At 38.3% G+C, this 21,799-nt stretch overlaps 1 protein-coding gene across 3 annotated transcripts in view; it reads left to right on the top strand.

The window, feature by feature from the left end:
* The window catches only part of LRRCC1 (leucine rich repeat and coiled-coil centrosomal protein 1), a 44,209-nt gene that overhangs the window by 10,657 nt on the left and 11,753 nt on the right, over nt 1–21,799 (top strand). For all 3 annotated transcript variants that reach the window (XM_019973832.2, XM_019973833.2, XM_070802961.1), the window contains exons 5-14: nt 3,077–3,252; nt 3,347–3,553; nt 8,678–8,874; nt 9,146–9,293; nt 10,396–10,544; nt 17,708–17,912; nt 18,662–18,801; nt 19,707–19,908; nt 20,489–20,674; nt 21,421–21,595. In XM_019973832.2, coding sequence (XP_019829391.2) covers nt 3,077–3,252; nt 3,347–3,553; nt 8,678–8,874; nt 9,146–9,293; nt 10,396–10,544; nt 17,708–17,912; nt 18,662–18,801; nt 19,707–19,908; nt 20,489–20,674; nt 21,421–21,595 — 1,785 coding nt within the window. The remainder of the gene's footprint in view (nt 1–3,076; nt 3,253–3,346; nt 3,554–8,677; nt 8,875–9,145; nt 9,294–10,395; nt 10,545–17,707; nt 17,913–18,661; nt 18,802–19,706; nt 19,909–20,488; nt 20,675–21,420; nt 21,596–21,799) is intronic.

Below are 21,799 nucleotides of genomic sequence, written 5' to 3'. Positions count from 1 at the left end.
CCGTGACTGCCTCACACACTTCGGTTAAACCTTGCTCAGCACACTCAGTTTTGAGTAAAACTCTGACCCCTGTGCACCGCAGCTGAAGTGCAGGCCGGCAAGAACACTGGACTGGGTTGCCATTTCCTTCCCCAATGCATGAAAGTGAAAAGTGAAAGTGAAGTCGCTCAGTCGTATCCAACTCTTAGCGACCCCATGGACTGCAGCCTATCAGGCTCCTCCGTCCAATGGATTTTCCAGGCAAGAGTACTGGAGTGGGGTGCCATTGCCTTCTCTGATAGTATAATACTAAGCAACCAAAAAAAAAAAAAAAAGAATATAGAATCTCTATAGCTATTGATAGTTATCTCCAAGATATACCACTGTTAAGAGAAAAAAAAGCAAGCAAGTTGCAAAGCAGTGTGTATAATAGACTACTATTTGTGTTCAGAGGATAACTGTGTGTGTTTGCTGACTATACATATAAAATAGCTAGAAGGATTCACAAAAAGCTGATAATAATAATTAGCTTCAGTATTTGGTGGGTAGGGATCAGGAAATATGCAAAGGGCAGCTGAAAATCAGGAAATGTTAGAAAAACTTTTTACTGTCTTCTGAATTTTACACCATGTGAATGTCTTAAATTATTAATAAGTAATGATTTTTTTAAGAAGACAGCTTAAACTTAATATGATGTATAGAAGATGCTACTGAAATGCCATTTGATCTAATTGGAAATCATTGAGATCCGTGAAGATAAAGTGGACCAGACTGCCATTTCTAGAACTCATTTATCTCAAATTGCTTAACCTAACATCTGCTGGATCATGGAAAAAAGCAAGAGAGTTCCAGAAAAACATCTATTTCTGCTTTATTGACTATGCCAAAGCCTTCGACTGTGTGGATCACAATAAACTGTGGAAAATTCTGAAAGAGATGGGAATACCACCTGACCTGCCTCTTGAGAAATCTGTATGCAGGTCAAGAAGCAACAGTTAGAACTGGACATGGAACAACAGACTGGTTCCAAATAGGAAAAGGAGTATGTCAAGGCTGTATATTGTCACCCTGCTTATTTAACTTATATGCAGAGTACATCATGAGAAATGCTGGACTGGAAGAAACACAAGCTGGAATCAAGATTGCTGGGAGAAATATCAATAACCTCAGATATGCAGATGACACCACCCTTATGGCAGAAAGTGAAGAGGAACTCAAAAGCCTCTTGATGAAAGTGAAAGTGGAGAGTGAAAAAGTTGGCTTAAAGCTCAACATTCAGAAAACGAAGATCATGGCATCCGGTCCCATCACTTCATGGGAAATAGATGGGGAAACAGTGGAAACAGTGTCAGACTTTATTTTTTGGGACTCTAAAATCACTGCAGATGGTGACTGCAGCCATGAAATTAAAAGACGCTTATTCCTTGGAAAGAAAGTTATGACCAACCTAGATAGCATATTCAAAAACAGAGACATTACTTTGCCAACAAAGGTCCGTCTAGTCAAGGCTATGGTTTTTCCTGTGGTCATGCATGGATGTGAGAGTTGGACTGTGAAGAAGGTGAGTGCCAAAGAATTGATGCTTTTGAACTGTGGTGTTGGAGAAGACTCTTGAGAGTCCCTTGGACTGCAAGGAGATCCAACCAGTCCATGCTGAAGGAGATCAGCCCTGGGATTTCTTTGGAAGGAATGCTGCTAAAGCTGAAACTCCAGTACTTTGGCCACCTCATGCGAAGAGTTGACTCATTGGAAAAGACTCTGATGCTGGGAGGGATTGGGGGCAAGAGGAGAAGGGGACGGCAGAGGATGAGATGGCTGGATGGCATCACTGACTTGATGGACATGAGTCTGAGTGAACTCTGGGAGTTGGCAATGGACAGGGAGGCCTGGCGTGCTGTGATTCATGGGGTCACAAAGAGTCAGACACTACTGAGCGACTGAACTGAACTGAACTGAACAATAAGATTCAAACGTAGAATATGAACATACATTCTTAAGATCTTTTTGGATAGAAGTTGGCTGAAGAGGCTCTAGTCTCATTAATATGCAGTTATAAGAAGGCTTTTCCCAGAATGGAAACCTGTTTTGATAGTTTTACTTTGCAGAAGAATATGTTAGGTTTGAGATCACCTGTTTTCCTCAGCCCACATAATAATAGAATCTCCCTGAAAATCAGAACAGATTTCTGTTTGGGAGGGAAATCCTTTTCTTAGAAGAAAACCTTATCCCTAAGACAATTTATTTTCCTTTACTAACCCACAAGCTGGATTTATTTTTTTCTAATAATCTCATCTCAAGAGCCTCTAGTTCCAATAGTTTGAACCCTTGCTTTTCACTTTCTTTCCTAGACAAGGTGTTTCTCTGAACATAGTTGCCCACTCCCCAGAGTTATTTGTTACTGAAATTACTTTTCTTTCCTTAAAATTTCTAATGTTAATTTGCTAGACTTCTTTCTTTTGGAGTTTTTCCCAACCACTTTACTTGCAGTTGAGCAAAATTAATTAAAGCATTTTTGTTAGCCTAAAAACCAAATTAATGTTCATTTGCCAGATTTCTCCTATTTAATTGTACTTAAGGAAGATGATCATATTCTTAAATACTCAATAGATTGACTATTTTCATCCTAGTTATATGTAAGAGGAGAAAGTGGAAATGTTTAAGGTAGTTAATACTTATAGACTCACTAGCAAAATTTTGATCTCTGATTGTTATTCTTAACATCCTGATTTACATGTGTACTAGTTGTATTACAGATAAGGAAGAGGTATGTTTGGCCTCCTGTCTAGAGTACATTGCCACTTGTTTCGTGCATTTATACCTTTAAGGCAGTTTTATGAACAATGCAGAAATGATATTAACTTTCTGATTTCATCAGGATGATTGTTTAGAGGGATTTGGGCATAATGTTTTGTTTGTTCTGTATTTAATGATTGCACACTGGAGAAGATGAGTAGATTTTGTTAGTTTATTAGTTCCATTCCAGGACTAATTTTATCATTCAGGTGATATATGTGGTAGCTGATAAGTTTACTTTATTCTAAACGTAACTAACCTTTTTTTTATGCTTGAGTTTTCATTTGAATGATTTGTTTCCAAGGATACAGAGCAGTTATGCTCCAGACTTTGCCACAGCTCAGAATCCTAGATTGTAAGAACATATTTGGTGAGCCAATAAATATGGCAGAAATAAACTCATCACACCTACAGTGCTTCGAAGGTCTTTTGGATAATTTAGTTTCTTCTGAGTCTCCCCTAAATATAAGTGAAGATGAGGTATAGTACTGTTTTGTTTATTCTAATGTAAAGGGTGTTTTCACATTTTAATAAATATAAATGTGAAGGGTTCTGGTTTGCCTCCGTGTCCCAGATCACTGACGGGATGCCAGTGGCGCCCCCCGTCGGCGACACAGTGCCCTTGGATCAGTTTCCAAGCACACCGACAGACACCGGTTTGACATCGCTCATGTCTGTGTGTCCCTCTTCTGAGCCAGAGAAAGTGAATCATGAAAATGATCTTCAGAATGAGATGAAACTGCAGAAATTAGATGATCAAATTTTACAGCTTCTCAGTGAAGTAAGTATTTTTCCTGCTTTTCTAAGCAGTGTGTTTGTTGAAGAAAGAGATTAAGAAAATGGGCAATAAAATTGCATACAAGCTGACCAACCAGAAACAATCTATATTTCTGGCATTGGTGTGTATGTTTATCTTTTTCCTTTAAAATTGTATTGTCTTGTAGTACTAGTAGTAACACACTTTTTTCACTCATTTTCCTCAAGGATCTTCTTCAAATCTTATGTAGTTCATTGGGTGTTCTGCTGTACTTCACATTGGTTCCATCCATCTACCTTTTACTTCAAATAAACAGAACTCTTTGGATTCAGTGCTTACTAACACAGAGGATGTCTGAGCAACTTCTGGCCTCTACTTTCTCTTCAGTTGTTTTTATAATCAAAACCACTTCTTGAATTTACAGCTAAGTGGCAAGTTAAAATTCCTGCTTCGATTCCTGAGAGCGGGTAATAGAAAATGCTTATATGATTATGGTTCACTGGTTTGTAATAATTCTGAACTCTTATCTTTAACACTAGCAATGCTTAATAAACATGAAATCTACCTTAAGTGAGTACGTGTATAAGACTGTAAGGATCCCATGTGCCAGAAATCCCTGGAGGCTTCAGCTTGGGCCAAGAGGTAGATCAGAGGAAAGCTGGGACGGGAGTGCTGGCAGATGCATTCCTTGGCATCACTGGTAACACCCTACTGAGCTAGTAGGACCTTCATCTCCTCAGAGCTCATCTTCCATCTTTTCCAATGGCCAACTCTTCTGCCCGTGTCAGAGCTTAGATTTAAGCTTAACATCCTCATTCGAAGTGAATTTTTCAGCTTCTCTTAGGCCATCCTCATTTCATCCTCACGACACTTCAATCAAGTAGATAAGGATTAATATATTGTTGTTAAATAGAATAGAAACTCAGTTTATTTGAGTCCTTTATTTTAGTGAGGTAGAGTTGAACTTCAAACTCAAATGTCCTAAGATCCACTCTGGTATCCTTTCTGCAGTCATATGTCTCACTCAGTGATAATTCTTCCTACTTTATGACTGAAAATAGGAGTCTAGTTCGTGGGGGCGGGAGAGGATAATTTATTGCTATGCATATGAAAAATGTTTAAGAGAAGGACCTCTTTTGTGCAGTGCTGTGCTTAGTTGCTTAATAATGTCCGACTGTGTGACCCCATGGACTGTAGCCTGCTATGTTCCTCTATCCATGGGGATTCTCCAGGCAGTAATATCGGAGTGGGTTGCCATGCCCTCCAAGGGATCTTCCCAACCCAGGGATCGAGCCCAGGTCTCCCACATTGCAGGTGGATTCTTGACTATCTGAGCCACCAGGGAAGCCCAAAAATACTAGAGTGGGTAGCCTATCCCTTCTCCAGGGGAACTTCTGATCCAGGAATCAAACCCACATCTCCTGCGTTGCATGTTGATTCTTTACCAGCTAAGCTGCCAGGGAAGCCCTTCTTTTTTACTACCTTACTGTAAAGGGTAAACATACAATTTGAATTTCAATTGATATATACACTTAAATTATAAGTAAAGTCATAAAGTTACTGAAAATGTGCTATAATATAGTGATAGTTATTCTTCCTAATTATTGTACTTTAATTATTATACTAATTGTGAGAATTCTTTCTGTGAAAGACTGCTTTGTCTTTAGGTTTTCATTTTTCAACACCATTTTATTATGAATGTTTTAAAACTTAGAGCAATATAAGAGACTTTCTTAGTGAATGCCAGTATATCCACCAATTAGATTCCACTATCAATGTTTTACTGTATTTATTTCATCATATGTCTATCCATTTATCAAACTATTATTCTGTGACACATTTCAAAGTGAACTATACATGTCAGTATTCTTCCCACTGTAAATATTTAAGCCTGTGTATCTATAGAGTTCAGTGTTTTTTTTAAAAGTATTTACATTTACTTTTTTTTTTTTTTTTAACTTTTGATGTAAAATAGAGATGTTTGTATTCTCTGAATTGGCTCTACAATTCTCTAAATTGCCTGTTAACGCAGTTAACAGGCAATGAGTCTGATTTTGGTGTTGACCATTTGGTGATTTCATATGTGGAGGTGTCTCTTGTGTTGTTGGAAAAGGGTGTTTGCTCTGACCAGTGCGTTCTCTTGACAGAACTCCTGTTAGCCTTTGCCCTGCTTCATTTTGTACTCCAGGGACAAGCTTGTGTGTTACTCCAGGTATCTCTTGACTTCGTACTTCTCATTCCAATCCCCTGTGATGAAAAGGACATCTTTTATTAGTGTTAGTTCTAGAAGATCTTGTAGGTCTTCATAGAACAGATCAACTTCAGCTTCTTCAGCATTAGTGGTTGGGGCATAGACCTGGATTATTGTAATGTTGAATGTTTTGCCCTGGAAGTGAACCAAGATCATTCTGTTGTTTTTGAGATCGCACCCAAGTACAGCATTCTGGACTCTTGTTGACTATGAGGACTACTCCATTTCTTCTAAAGAATTCTTGCCCATTCCCTTCCATTTTAGTTCCTAATTCCTAAGATGTTGAGATTCACTCTTGCCATCTCTTGCTTGACTACGTCCAACTTGGTTTGGACCTAACGTGGACCTCAACATGGACCTAACATTCCAGGTTCCTATGAAATACCATTTTTTATAGCAACAGACTTCACTTTGACCCCCAGACACATCCATGACTGAGCATCATTTCCCCTTGGCCCAGCCGCCTCATTCTTTCTGGAGCTGTTAGTAATTGCCCTCCACTCTTCCCAGTAGCATATTGGACACCTTCCGCCTTGGAGGGGCTCGTCATCCAGTGTCATATCTTTTTGGCTTTTCACAATGCGTGATGGGATTCTCGTGTCAAGAAAACTGGAGTGGTTTGCCCTTCCCTCCTCCAGTGGACCACACTTGTCAGAACTCTTCACTGTGACCCATCCCACTTGGGTGGCCCTGCGCGGCCCAGGGCTTCCTTGAGTTACACCAGGCCCTTTGCCACAGCAGGGCTGTGATCCAGGAAGGGAACTGAGCAGCAGCAGTAACAATGCGTGTTGCCCAGACTTCCAGGGAGGTAAACAGCACTGTCGTCTTAGAATGTTCCCTCACGCTGCTGCTCGCAGGCAGTCCTCTCCTGCATTCCACCCCCATCCCCACCACACAGTCACTTTTCTCGTGTTTTTTACCATATGTTATTTAATACTTCTTCCGGAACCTAATGTAAATGTAATTTTACAGCGTGTAACACTTTTGTGTAAGGCCTCTTTCACTCAGCATAACCTTGAAATCAGTCTGTTATTATGTGTACCGGTAGTTTGTTTTTATTGCTATGTAGTATTCTGTTGTGTGAGTATTCTAAAGTTTATTTTTCCATTATCTCTATTGATATGCCACTGAATTCCTTGCAGGTTTGTGAATAAAACTGAACAATACAGTGCAAGTCTTTTTGTGAACTTATGTCTCCATTTCTTTTCAGTGAATAGCCTAGAACCAGACTTCCTAGATGACAGGGTAGGTGTTTGTTTAGTTAAATAACACGCTGCCCGTGCTTTCCCAAGGTGGGTGTTCACTTCACGCCCACCAGCAATGTGTGACTGTCCAGTTGTTCCACATACTCAGCAGGGTTTATTGTCAACATTGATCTTATTTTATCCATTCTAGTGAGCATATACAGGTATTAATTGTAATTTTAATTTGGATTTCACTGATGAATGGTGATGTTAAGCACTTTTTCGTGTGCTTATTGAATTTTTTGTGAAGTGTTCAAAAATCTTGCCCATATTTTTATTGAGTTGTTAGTCTATTACTGGGTTATAAGAATATTTTGTATCTTGAATGCTAATGTTTTGTCAGATACCTGTGAATTGCATGTTCATTTCCTTAATGGTCTATTGGTAAGTAGCAATTTTAATTTTACTGATTTTTGGGGGTCTATTTGTGGATTTGTCTATTTCCTGGCATTCTCTCCACATTTGCTTTTTATATTTTAAAGCTCTATATTTCTAAGCACATACACATTTATGGCTACTTTTTTTTCCTAATGAACTGACCCCTTTTATCATTCTTAAATGTACATTTATGTCTTTCCTCAATTTTGGAATTTTTGGACATCATTGCTTCAAATATTTTCCTGTCCCATTCTCTTTCCTCTTTTTTCAAATTTCACTTAGGCCTTTTGATGTATCCCACGGTCCCCTGCGGCTCTGTACATTTTATTAAATTTTTCCTCTGTGTTCTTCATATTGAATAATTTCACTGAGCTATCTTCAAGTTTACATATTCTTTCTTTTATCATCTCATTCTCTGTAGTGTGGCAGTCAGTTTTTACTTCAGACATTGTATTTTTTCAGTTGTAAAATTTCCATTTTTTAAATAATTTTTACTTTTCTGCTGAATTTTCTTTTCATTCATGATAAGCATTTTTTATATCATTGAGCATAGTTATGATCAGTATTGTAAAGTTCTTCTCTGTTTATTTTAACATTTAGGTCTCTGAGGTTAGGTCTGTTGATTGCCATTTCTCTTAAGAATAGGTCATATTTTCCTGGTTCTTCCTGTTGTGAGTAATTTTGGATTTTGTCCTGGACAGAGTGAGTGTCATTTTGTGAAGACTTTAGATGCTGCTATAGGCCTCCAAAGAGTGTTAATAATTTTGTTACAGCAAGCATTTAGTTTGCTTTGATTTAACTGCTGCTCTTTTGAATCCTTTACTGAACTTCCTGTTCCATACTTTCTAATTCTTCAGACTCAAAAGTTTGTGGTTTTTCCACTTGAGTTTTAAGACTCCCTACATAGTGCCAATTGTGGTATGTTCATAGGCTAAAAACCATAAGGCAGAAACAGTTAATTCTGGTCATTTTTTCAAGGGTCAGCTCTTCTTTAGAATAAGCCTGCTCTTGTTCACTTTCCAGGATCTCTAAGTAGTTTTTGTTTTATTTGTATTTCTGCCCTGGTTTGTAACTGTGATCTTGGGAGAATCAAATCTCATGGGATCATACTTGTCCATACTAGAAGCTGAATCCCTTGTCTTTAGTTGCAAACATACCTATTTTATAAATCCTTAAACTTGTAAAAAGTTTTAACATTTTAGAAAACGTCAAATTATATTTTTTTTACCAAAATGAACTTTTAAAATACTTTGTTGTTGTTGTTTTTTATTCTAGACTTCTAATTCTATAATAGATAATGTTCCTGAGAAAGATCCCAGACCAAAAAGAGACACAGATGTGACTTCTGAAAGTGACTATGGAAACAGAAAAGAATGTAGTAAGAAAACTTCTCGAAGATCAAAAATCCCCTATTATTCCAAAACTATTCAGACTATTAAACACCACAGTAAAAACAGCAGTACTTTTATAAGGTACTTCTTTTTTTGTTCTAGAAATTCAGATAAGACACACAGACGTTTATACTCCCGACTCCTTCCTTAAAGCTGCCTCGTGGTCTTATTTTTTTTACTTTCCTAATGTCAAAGATTTGACTTTTCAGCCTTGCCTGCTCAGGTTTGGTCAGTATATTCATATACATTTGTATAAAAGGATCTCTTTATGCTAGATTGTCATTACCTAAGTTGTAAAAATTATAAGTGTCATACATTTCTTTGGGTTATTAACTGTGTTTTTTATTCGCAGTTGTAATCGTAAAATGAAACCACCTTTCCTTAAAGAATTATATATAAGTTCGTCTTTGCCAAACAATAGTACATTAGAAGAATCAGAAAACCAGAAGACTGAAATAATGAAAGTAAACAATGATTGTCCAGAAGATGCCACTTACCGGGTATAATTTAAGAGATTAAGAAAAATTGAATATGAATAATCTTAGTTTTAAATACAAGTTAGTCCCAGAAAAATAATGCATGTTTTTTTTAGCACAAAATATTTTTTTGAGGGGATGAAGTTGGGTTATTTTCCCCATCCTGGTTTCCAGATTTTGTGTAATGTCACTATTTTTATAATTTTTAAAGGAATGGAAATTACACATTTTAGATCAGATTTTAATGAAATCATTTTGTTATATGCTTCAGAAGGAGAAAATAGGTCTAAATTTTCAAATTCTTCCTAAAACAGTGATTCCTAACTTAGGAGTCTTAGAGTCTTTTAAGTATCTAAGGAAATCTATAGTCTTCTCAGAGAAACTTTCTTAGAGAAACTCATAAAGTTTTTGAGTAATATTTTGAAAATAATTTCAGGGTGTTCATGGACTCTTTTGAAACCCAATTTTGGATGCATGGTTTCCAGATTTAGAGTCATTTAGGAATTTTTAGTACAGATTGACTTATAATTTTTACTTACTTTCCCTTATTTTACTTGTGAACAACTGGTTATACTTTTCATTGTAAAGTACACTTTACTTCCAATATTATGCTATTGGTTTTGCCCTTTTGTTCTCAGTTATAAAGGCCTTAGTATTTAGAAAGTAGTAATAGTCATTATGACAGTAATACTAGCAGTTAATGTTTATTGAAAGCTTCCCAGGTGGTGCTAGTGGTAAAGAACCTGCCTGCAAGTACAGGAGATGTAACATACGCTGGTTCGATCCCTGGGTCAGGAAGATCCCCTGGAGGAGGGCATGGCAACCCACTCCAGTATTTCTTGCCTAGAGAATCCCAAGGAGAGGAGCCTCGCGGGTTATAGTCCATAGGGTCACAGAGAGTCAGACACGACTGAAGTGACTTAGCACGCATTCACACATTCATTGAGTAGTTATTTTATGCCAGGCACTATTCTGCATGCTTTACTTTCATCTTTTGTTTAATTCTCACCGTAGCCCTTTGAGTTAGATACTTTTATTCCCATATTATAAACGAGAAAATTGAGGCAGTGAGAGGCTATGTAACTTTTCTGAGATCACATAACAAATATATTGGTGTATTTTTTAGGCACTTGTCGAGGAACTAGATGAAGAGAGAGAGAAGAGATGGAAAGCTGAACAAACTGAAAAGAAGCTTATGGATTATATTGATGAACTGCATAAACATGCGGATGAAAAAAAAGATATTCGTAGCCAGGCTCTTCTTACTACAGACAGGTAAGGGAAAAGTCTGTACACCTAAGGTTATCTCGGTAGGAGAAAAAAGTGCTGAACTTGGAACTGGAATGCCTTCAATTAGCTGCAGTATGATCGAAAACTATGCATGTGGTTTTAGTTTGAATTGAACTAGTTTTATTTAAAGACTTTGGGCTTTATCAGCTTTTTATATAAACAAAGGATTCAGGATATTAATTTGAGCCCTCAAGGTGGGAGATGTCAGATAGATAAAGTATTACAAGTGAAAAACAGGAAAAGCGTAGAGCAGGGATTGGCAGACTTGCTCTGTAAGTGGCAGGTCTGGGCAGACTTTCTCTATAGGTTTTCTGGGTCATAATCAGTCTCTGTGTGCTATTCTCCACAATGGACTTTGGTATCAGATAACCTAAGTTTCTTAATTCTAATGTTTTTATGCAGTCTTATTTCATTTCCCATTTTATCTTTTTTTTTTTCTATATTATGTAATACAGGAATGTCTTATTCCAATATGTGAGAATACCACACAGTTTTTCTGAAATGACAATAACTTTTTTCTTCGGTTTCCTGTAGGCAATTATTTCTAAAGTTATGCTTTTTCTCAAAAGGTTAAAGGTTTTATCCATGGAGTTTCTTTTGATTTTTATCTCTTCTTACCCTTGAACAAGCACTAGATTTCTAGACTTGGTATTTACCAACAAGTAGGCATTAGGAAGTTGCTCTTGGTTCCATTTCCTACCTATATATACAGTAGATAATCCCCTATCTACAGTCTTCATTGATTAGTAAGTTTGTGTATATGGGCCACAGCCCAATTCCCAGATTCTGTTTATACATATACCTAGTAAAGTTTTGTGGTCCTGATGTGGTATTTTCTAGCAGATTCTCTCATTCTTTGTACCTATGGAATATAAGGAAAATTGCAATACACACCATGTGTTCTATGAAAACCTCTGTAATTAGGCAAACTATGATGCTTTATGCTATTACTAGACAATCCACCACTTAGCCATCAATTTCTTACCTTATATGTTGTGGAAGTTGCTATTCCTGATAGAATAGTAACAACAGAATGGGTAACAGTCCTATAACCACTTAGAAGAAACAGCACTTCTATTTGCAGGAGGTGCACAGGTAGCCAGCATAGTTTAATGATAGATATATACAGACTGTGTGACTTGATGAGCCACAATCAGACAATGAAAGAGAGGGATTTATCTTCCTTTTTCATTTAGTTCTCTTTGCTTATTATTGAAATTCCTCCCAGATTTTGGCATTGTGTTTTCTCTTGTTTAGAGTCGTTTGTAGATGCATCTTTGTTTTACTCTGCTTTGTAAGTATTATCTGCTGCTGCTGCTAAGTCATGTCAGTCACGTCTGACTCTGTGCTACCCCATAGACGGCAGCCCACCAGGCTCCCGTCCCTGGGATTCTCCAGGCAAGAACACTGGAGTGGGTTGCCATTTCCTTCTCCAGTGCATGAAAGTGAAAAGTGAAAGTGAAGTCGCTCAGTCGTGTCCGACTCTTAGCGACCCCATAGACTGTAGCCCACCAGGCTCCTCTGCCCATGGGATTTCCCAGGCAAGAGTACTGGAGTGCGGTGCCATTGCCTTCATGGAATATTAAAGGAAGCTGTGCCTGGGATTGCAAGCCAGATTCTGTTTTGATTGGAAAGCTTTGGACATGCCTCGTTCTTTATCCTTCTTTAACCTCTCTGTTGTTGTGTCATGTTTCACATGTTACATATTCATTGTTCTCTTGAAAACTTAGCTTCAGTCTGTTCTGATTCATCTATCCCCCAAAATGGGTTTTGGAGATCAGATCCTCACCAGTCTTCATATTCCCTTATGTGACTTGGTAGGGACTCTGTATTCTTCATACCTACCGATACAGGTCTGACATCTAGGTACCAAGCTATTAGTACATATTATCTCAAAAACTGAGTCTTCTCTATTGTTTCGAGTCCTTAAGTTGTATCTGACTCTTTGTGACCCCATGGACTATAGCCCATCAGGCTCCTCTGTCCATGTGATTTCCTAGGCAAGAATACTGGAGGGGGTTGCCATTTCCTTCTCCAGGGCATCTTCCCAACGCAAGGATCAATTCATGTCTCCTGCATTGGCAGGCGGATTCTTCACCACTGAGCCACCTGAGAGGCCAAATCTTTGATCTCTACTGTGCTTTTAATGGCAAGCCACTTCAGTATTGCCTTGAGAATCCCATGAACAGTATGAAAAGGCAAAAAGATATGACACTGAAAGATGAACTCCCCAGGTCAGTAGGTGCCAATGTGCTACTGGAGATCAGTGGAGAAATGACTCCAGAAAGAATGAAGGGATGGAGACAAAGTGAAAACAACACCCAGCTGTGGATGTGACTGGTGATGGAAGTAAAGTCCAGTGCTGTAAAGAGCAATATTGCATAGGAACCTGGAATGTTGGGTCCATGAATCTAGGCAAATTGGAAGTGGTCAAATAGGAGATGGCAAGAGTGAACATTGACATTTTAAGAATCAGTGAACTAAAATGGACTGAAAGGGAAAATTTAATTCAGATGACCCTTATATCTACTACTGTGGGCAAGAATCCCTTAGAAGAAATGGAGTAGCCCTCATAGTCAACAGAAGGCTCTGAAATGCAGTATGGGGTGTAATCTCAAGAATGACAGAATGATCTCTGTTCATTTCCAAGGCAGACCATTCAATATCACAGTAATCCAAGTCTGCCCCAGCCAGTAATGCTAAAGAAGCTAAAGTTGAACGGTTTTATGAAGACCTATAAAAGCTAGAACTAACATGCAAAAAAGATGTCCTTTTCATCATAGGGGAATGGAATGCAAAAGTTGGAAGGCAAGAAACACCTGGAGTAACAGGCAAATTTGACCTTGGAGTACAAAATGAAGCAGGGCAAAGGCTAACACAGTTTTCCCAAGAGAACGCACTGGTCATAGCAAACACCCACTTCCAACAACACAAGAGAAGACTCTACACGTGGACATTACCAGATGGTCGACACCGAAGTCAGATTGATGATATTCTTTGAAGCCAAAGATGGAGAAGCTCTATACAGTCAGCAAAAACAAGACACGGAGCTGATTGTGGCTCAGATCATGAACTTCTTATTGTCAAATTCAGACTTAAATTGAAGAAAGTAGTGGAAACCACTAGACCATTTCAGGTATGACCTAAATCAAATATCTTATGATTTTACAGTGGAAGGGACAAATAGATTCAAGGGATTAGATCTGATAGACAGAGTGCCTGAAGAACTATAGATGGAGGTTCATGACATTGTACAGGAGGCAGTGATCAAGTCCATCCCCAAGAAAAAATAATTCAAAAAAGCAAAATGGTTGTCTGAGGGAGGCCTTACAAATAGCTGGAAAAAAAGAGAAGCTAAAGGAAAATGAGAAAAGGAAAGATATGCCCATTTGAATGCAGAGTTCCAAAGAATAGCAAGGAGAGATAAGAAAGCCTTCCTCAGTGATCAACGCAAGGAAATAGAGGAAAGCAGTAGAATGGGAAAGACTAGAGATCTCTTCAAGAAAATTAGAGATACCAAGGGAACATTTCATGCAAAGATTGGCTCAATAAAGGACAGAAATGGTATGGACCTAACTGAAGCAGAAGATATTAAGAAGAGGTGGCAAGAATACACAGAATAATTATACAAAAAAGATCTTCATGACCCAGATAACATGATGGTGTGATCACTCACCCAGCACCAGACATCCTGGAATGCGAAGTCACATGGGCCTTAGGAAGCATCACTACGAACAAAGCTGGTGGAAGTGTTGGAATTCCAGCTGAGCTATTTCAAATCCTGAAACATGATGCTGTGAAAATGCTGCACTTAATATGCCAGTGAATTTGGAAAACTCAGCAGTGGCCACAGGACTGGAAAAGGTCAGTTTTCATTCCAATCCCTAAGAAAGGCAATTCCAAAGAATGTCCAAACTACTGCCCAGTTGCACTCATCTCACACACTAGGAAAGTAATGCTCAAAATTCTCTAAGCCATGCTTCAACAGTATGTGAACCGTGAACTTCCAGATGTTCAAGATGGATTTAGAAAAGGCAGAGGAACCAGAGATCAAGTTGCCAACCTCCATTGGATCATAGAAAACGCAAGAGAATTCCAGATACCATCTGCTTCTGCTTTATTGTATAACCAAAGCCTTTGACTGTGTAGATCACAACAAACTGGAAAATTCTTAAAGGGATTGGAATACCAGACCACCTGACCTGCCTCCTCAGAAATCTGTATGCAGGTCAAGAAGCAACAGTTAGAACCAGACATGGAACAACAGACTGGTTCCAGATCGGGAAAGGAGTATGTCAAGGCCGTATATTATCACCCTGCTTATTTAATTTATATGCAGAATATATCATGCGTAATGCTGGGCTGGATAAAGCACAAGCCATAATTAAGATTGCCAAGAGAAGTATCAGTAACGTCAGATATGCGATGACACCACCCTTATGGCAGAAATCAAAGAGGAACTAGAGAGCCTCTTGATGAAAGTGAAAGAGGAGAGTGAAAAAGTTGGCTTAAAACTCAACATATGGAAAACAAAGATCATAGCACCTTGCCCCATCACTTCATGGCAGACAGGTGGGGAAACAATGGAAACAGTGAGAGACTTTATTTTCTTGGGCTCCAAAATCACTGGAGATGGTGGCTGCAGCCATGAAATTAAAAGACACTTGCTTCTTGGAAGAAAAGCTATGACCAACCTAGACAACATATTAAAAAGCAGAGGCATTACTTTACCAACAAAGGTCCGTCTAGTCAAATCTTTGGTTTTTCCAGTAGTCATGTGTGGATGTGAGAGTTGGACCATAAAGAAAGCTGCTGCAGCTAAGTTGCTTCAGTCGTGTCTGACTCTGTGCAACCCCATAGACGGCAGCCCACCAGGCTCCGCCATCCCTGGGACCCTCCAGGCAAGAACACTGGAATGGGTTGCCATTTCCTTCTCCGGTGAATGAAAGTGAAAAGTGAAAGTGAAGTCGCTCAGTTGTATCTGACTCTTCGCGACCCCATGGACTGCAGCCTACCAGGCTCCTCCATCCATGGGATTTTCCAGGCAAGAGTTCTGGAGTGGGTTGCCACTGCCTTCTCCAAAAGAAAGCTGAGCGTGGAAGAATTGATACTTTTGAACTGTGGTGTTGGAGAAGACTCTTGTGAGTCCCTTGGATTGCAAGATCCAGCCAGTCAATCCTCAAGGAAATTTAGGATTTCCAATGAATATTCATTGGAAGGACTGATGTTGAAGCTGAAACTCCAATACTTTGGCCACCTGATGCGAAGAACTGACTCATCTGAAAAGACCCTGATGTTAGGAAAGATTGAAGGCAGAAGGAGAAGGGGACAACAGAGGATGATATGGTTGGATGGCATCACTGACTCCCGTGCACATGGGTTTGGGTGGACTCTGGGCATTGGTGATGGACAGGGAAGCCTGCCGTGGTACAGTCCGTGGGTCACAAAGAGTTGGCCACGACTGAGCGACTGAACTGACCTGATGGCTTTAATACCTAATCTATACACTTCCAAATCTCTTATCTATTATCCAGGCCTCCTTGATTAACAGATTGTACATCTAATCATCTACTAAAAATTCCTTGTCTACGTTTCTTTAAGTTCCTAAGATTAACATATCGTTAGGTCAACTTTTCCTGCTCCCTTATTTTATATTCCTTGTTCTAATAATGACGTTTCATATCGTCAGCCACCAAAGCTAGAAATTTCAGAATCATTTTTTTGCTTCCTTCCTCTTTCTCAGACTTCATAACCAGTAGGTATTGATACCCTCTTCATTCTACTTAAAAGGTGTTGAACCATCTTCTTTCTGTCCCCAAATTTTTGCATTAGTTTAGGCCTGTATCTCCTGCTCAGAGGATTACTCTAATTCTTTTTATTTGTAGCTTTTCTGCCCCTTCCACCATATATTTCACAGACTAAAGTCTAATATTCTCTCATGTAACATACCAAACTGGAATGGAAAGACCAGTTTGGAGACCACTCTCAAAGGCAAGAAGAGAGATATTAAGAACAAAAATTGGAGCAGTGACTCTCGTGTAGGAGTTGATAGGTACAGGGATTTTTCTCAATTATAACTTAGAGATTACACATTGGAGTGGCTGCCTGGCTCAGAAATTCCTTCATGAGGCTCTGTCTTTGCTATTCATTGTCCCCTTTTTAAACACTCCGGTTCTGTCATGAACTACCTCTCTCTGCCTATAATATTGGTCAAGAGAGGAACCCCTGACACGATGGGTAAAGGTAAACCTTAGCTATGGCCACAGTGACTGGTGCATGAAGCAGGCATATGAACCAAATTGGACTAACAGGGGCTCTTCCCAGAACTCAGTTCAAAGTTGAGCTAGAGAAAGGTAATTTCTGCTTGGTTCTCACTGCTGTCAGAACATGAGTCTAGAGATGTTTGTAGCCTTCCCTATCTCCCCTGAGTGCATTCTAAAAAACCTGCCATGGGAAGAATTCAGACCAGCCTGTAGGGAATCAGAGAGACCTTATGGTGTTCATATCCTTGGTTTCAGTGGTCCCTCAGAACAGTGCCATCCCTGCCTCTGAATTGGTTAGTTATATGTTTCACTAAATTCTCCTTTCTTCCTAAAACTGAGAATTTTCAGTCAAAAGACTCTGAGTAACACCGAGCTAGTATAGTACTAGGCTGTGGTACTTAATGTCTGGGGAAGATGCAGGAAGGTCAGAGTTGACTTGCAGGCATCTGTTCAGAGTTACTTCTCTTCTGTAGCTTTATAAATGGATGCGTGTCCTCTGCCAGATGTTAAGCTCCTTGAAGGCTAGGCTGTATCTTAATTATCTTACTTGCTTTTAAGCCCACATCTAGCACAATGCCTGAAACAAATAAGGTGTTTTTAAGTTTTGCTGTCAAATAGTAAAGTTCACAAAAGATAAAGATTCATTAATTTATGTAAAATGTTTTCCCTTTGACACAATGCTAGTTTCAGGGATCAGGGGGATGGCATACTGTTTTTCAGCTGTTTTTTAATCTAATGAGAATTTGGAAGATACTTCAGATCTTCCTCTCTTCTGTGTTCCTGCCTACAAATCTTCCTCTCTACTTCCTCTCTAAGCTTAGTATTTAGTACAGTTTTCATCTTTTTTATACGTATAGTATACTTACAATGTGATTTATGCTGTAGGCTAAAAGAAATTATTTTTAAAGAGAGAAATTCCAAGCTGCAGCTGGAAATTATGGTTCACAGACTTCAAAATGAAATTAAAAAACTAACTATTGAATTAATTAAAGCAAGAGACCAACAAGATGATCACATTAGACACCTGAGAACCCTGGAAAAAGCGCTGGAGAAAATGGAGAGGCAGAAGGGGCAGCAGCAAGCCGCACAGGTACCCTCTGCCATCTGTGCTTCCGCGGGTTACACGCTCATAGCGTCTCTCCTGAAACATGCTACGTCATCATACGCAGACAGAGATGTTAGGTTGGATGCAAAAATTACACATGCCAGTCATTTAATGTGCGGAATTATTTCTTGAATTAAGGCCGCCAGCATTCACAAAGCAGTTATAAGAAGAGTTGGTGGATATACTGCTAGTTGCTAGGCTTGTGTTTTATTAGAGCCAGTTTTTAAATGACTCCTTGGGGGTGCTTGAAGGCTTTTAATTTTTGTGTTTTCTGAATAGAAAATTTTTTTAAGGTTCATGGTGCAAATAAGATTTAGTCTAATATGTTTGATGCTTCTGCATGCATGCTGAGTCGCTTCAGTTGTGTCCAACTCTTTGTGATCCTGTGGAGTGTAGTCACCAGGCTCCACTGTCCATAGGATTCTCCAGGCAAAAATACTGGAGTGGGCTGCCGTGCCCTTCTCTAGGGGGATCTTCCTGAGCCAGGGATGGAACCCGCGTCTCTTGTGCCTCCTGCATTAGCAGGTGGGTTCCTTACCACTAGCACCACCTGGGAAGCCCTTGATGCTTCTAAGACTTAACTTTATGTACCCACACCGTTATGTAGTTAATTTTGGAAATCAGCTTAGCCACTAGGTCCTGTTACTTAGAAGACACTTTTCTTTGGGTAACTGACATTAAAATAGAAGCAGAGGAGATTATCTAAATACTGTAATTGTGTGCATTTTACTCAGATGCGACTTATCCAAGAGGTGGAACTCAAAGCTGCCGCTGCTGATAGAGAAATAAACTTACTTAGGACTTCTCTTCATCAGGAAAAGGAACAGGTGCAACAACTTCATGAACTGCTTGCATTGAAAGAAAAAGAACACAGGTAACTGAAATATGTATATGTCAGGAAAATACGGACATTGAAAAACAGAAAAAGTCACTTGGTTCTCTCTGCCCCTCCCCCCAGAACTAGACAGTGATGCAGCAATGTGAAGTCTGACAGAATTAGCTCATGAAAAATAACATGTTTATGTATACTTTAGAATCAGTCTTATTGTAAGAACTTGTAACTTAGAAACAAATCAGTTACTTTGTTAAGGTTGAAGTATGGATTTAGAGCAATGAAGCTCATTTTGCCTTTCTCTAAGCCCAACCAAAAGTTGATCATTATAATATAGAGAAAACTGTTTAATTGACTTCCAAGTAACTACTTGTTAAATTATCAGTATACTTTATTCCTTTGAAGCAGATTCAGCAGACTTTTTCCTGTGGAGGTCCAGATAGAAAATATTTCAGGCTTTTCAGGTCATGCCTAACTGTCTCTTTGTAGCCCAAAAGTAACCATAGACAGTGTGTAAGCAAATGGATGTGCTGTGTTCCAATAAAAGTTTATTTCCCCACAAGAAGGGCACCAGGCCAGATTTGGTCCAAGGGCTGTAGTTTTGCCCGGTAGACTCTATTTACTGTATATTAAAGACTCAAGCAACATAGAAGATGCAGTGAAGCAGAACCTGACTCCTATGAATACACCCAAAGGATATTAGAAACCATAAAATGACTGTGAACTATCTCAGTGAAGTTAAGACTTGGCATATCCCTGTCACCACTGAATGAACAGTCAAATAAACTTTTGTTCTTCCTGCATATACCATCCTGTCCCTTATTTTGTGTTTGAAAGTAAGGAGCTGATCTTTAACAATAGGGAATATAGAATATTTAGTACCTAAAGGCCTTTAAAGTTTTCTTTCCATGTAAACAGCATCCTTTGATTTTTGTTTTTCATTCCAGGAAAGACATTGAAACAAGGGAGTTTTTTAGTGAAGCTGAGTTCCAGGAAGCCTTAGCTAAAGAAATTGCTAAAGAAGAGAGAAAGCATGAGCAAGTTATAAAAGAATATCAAGACAAAATTGATGCATTAAATCAACAGTATATGGATTTAGAAAATGAATTCCGTATTGCTTTAACTGTTGAAGCCAGAAGATTTAAAGATGTAAGAACTGGCATCTAGCTTTTTATTGAAAACAGAATCAGCAAGTTATGATTTGATAAGAGGACTACATTTTAGAATTCTAGCTCTATTTGCATGCTGCCTATAGGATCGTAAGCAAATTAGGTTCTTAGAGCCTTATTTCTTCACATAAATAATAGCTAATCTTCAGTGCTGTTGCCAAAGCTAAGTGATATTATAAATGGTCAAGTAAAGAGAGCACTCGAATAGGAATTAGGAAACCTGCATTCTCTATTATTTGTACTTTAGAGCAGGGATCGGCACACTAAAGTCTCTGGGCTATTTTTGGCCCACTACCTGTTTCTGTAAAGTTTTATGAAAACAGAGCCATGCTCACTTGTTTACACAGTGTCTGGCTGCTTTTGTGTCAAAATAGCAGGGTCCAGACCTTAAAACACATAAACACATATGGCCTGGCTGACCTGCGAAGCCAGTTATCTGTGAATTTCATGCTATTGCTAAAACTCAGATACTAAAAATGAAAAAAGTAAGCTGTTTCCAAAATCAGATATATTCTAAATATTCCGAGAACTGCTATTTATGATGCAATTTTAAAATATAGGTTAAAGATGGTTTTGAAAATGTTGCAACTGAATTAGCAAAAAGCAAGCATGCTCTTGTTTGGGCTCAACGAAAAGAAAATGAGTCTTCTTCTTTAATTAAAGACCTAACCTGTATGGTGAAGGAACAAAAAACAAAACTTGCAGAAGTTTCTAAATTGAAACAGGAAACAGCAGCAAATTTACAGGTAAGACACTACCATTATATTTCCTTTTTAACTTTTTATGTCATTTTTTTCAAGTATATTGTGATCATTTTAGGAAGTATACAATTGTGAACTAGGTAACACCAAGTATATTTTTATGTGTGTGAAGACTAATATAATTAGGAGATAAACCATGGCTACCCAGGTTGTACTACTTACACTAAAATCGTATTTAAATAAGTAAGTGAATTAATTTTAGGCAGCATACTAAGTAAATAGATACCAGTTTTACAGTGATACAGATGGTTGAAGTTTGGAAAATATCCAAGGAATTATTGATACTAATTTTGTGGTAGTGGACGTCTTTACATACTAATATACCTAACTATAATACTTTTTTAATTACTTTATTTCTGTTGTCTCAGTTTTAAATATTAGTGATATTTTGCTCAAAAGGACTCACTTTATATAAGTGACCATTAGACTGTTGATGGAAATCCTTGGTGAGAAATTTTGAGTAATACATGTATAGTTGCTCTTTTAAAATATTAAATAAAATTCAGAGTTTTTACAGAAATAGCCTCTTAAAATTTGACTTTTTATTTAATGACCTACATTTATTTTTAGTCAATAAAATTAAAACATTTTCTATATAAAATTTAGGGACATTACTTTGTATTTGCTTAAATAACATTTTTTCTCACTATAAAATACAGAAAGAAAATAAAGAAGTACTTAAATATAATAATTACTTTGCATTCTTTTCAATGTTTTTTGGTGGTATACAGAATCAAATCAACACACTTGAAATTTTAATTGAAGATGACAAGCAGAAGAGTATTCAAATAGAACTTCTCAAGCAGGAAAAAATGCAGCTTATTTCCGAGCTAGCTGCCAAGGAATCGCTAATTTATGGTTTAAGGACAGAAAGAAAAGTATGGGGACATGAGTTGGCACTACAGGGTAAAATTCTCAAATTTTCAAAAAATAGCCCCTTCTTCTCATCCTGCAAACCAGTGTATTAGAAAAGGGAGGGTTAATTCTTCCTAGACATCCCAGGAAAGAAGGTGACACTTTATACGGAAGGGTAACTGGTCATTGGTCAGTCAGACAGGAATGAAATTATACTAAGGAATTGAGAAGGAGGTTATTACACCCATTTTATAG

The sequence above is a fragment of the Bos indicus genome, chromosome 14, assembly GCF_029378745.1.
Source record: "Bos indicus isolate NIAB-ARS_2022 breed Sahiwal x Tharparkar chromosome 14, NIAB-ARS_B.indTharparkar_mat_pri_1.0, whole genome shotgun sequence".
Taxonomy (NCBI): Eukaryota; Metazoa; Chordata; class Mammalia; order Artiodactyla; family Bovidae; genus Bos; species Bos indicus.
This window is presented reverse-complemented; position numbering and strand designations above follow the sequence as displayed.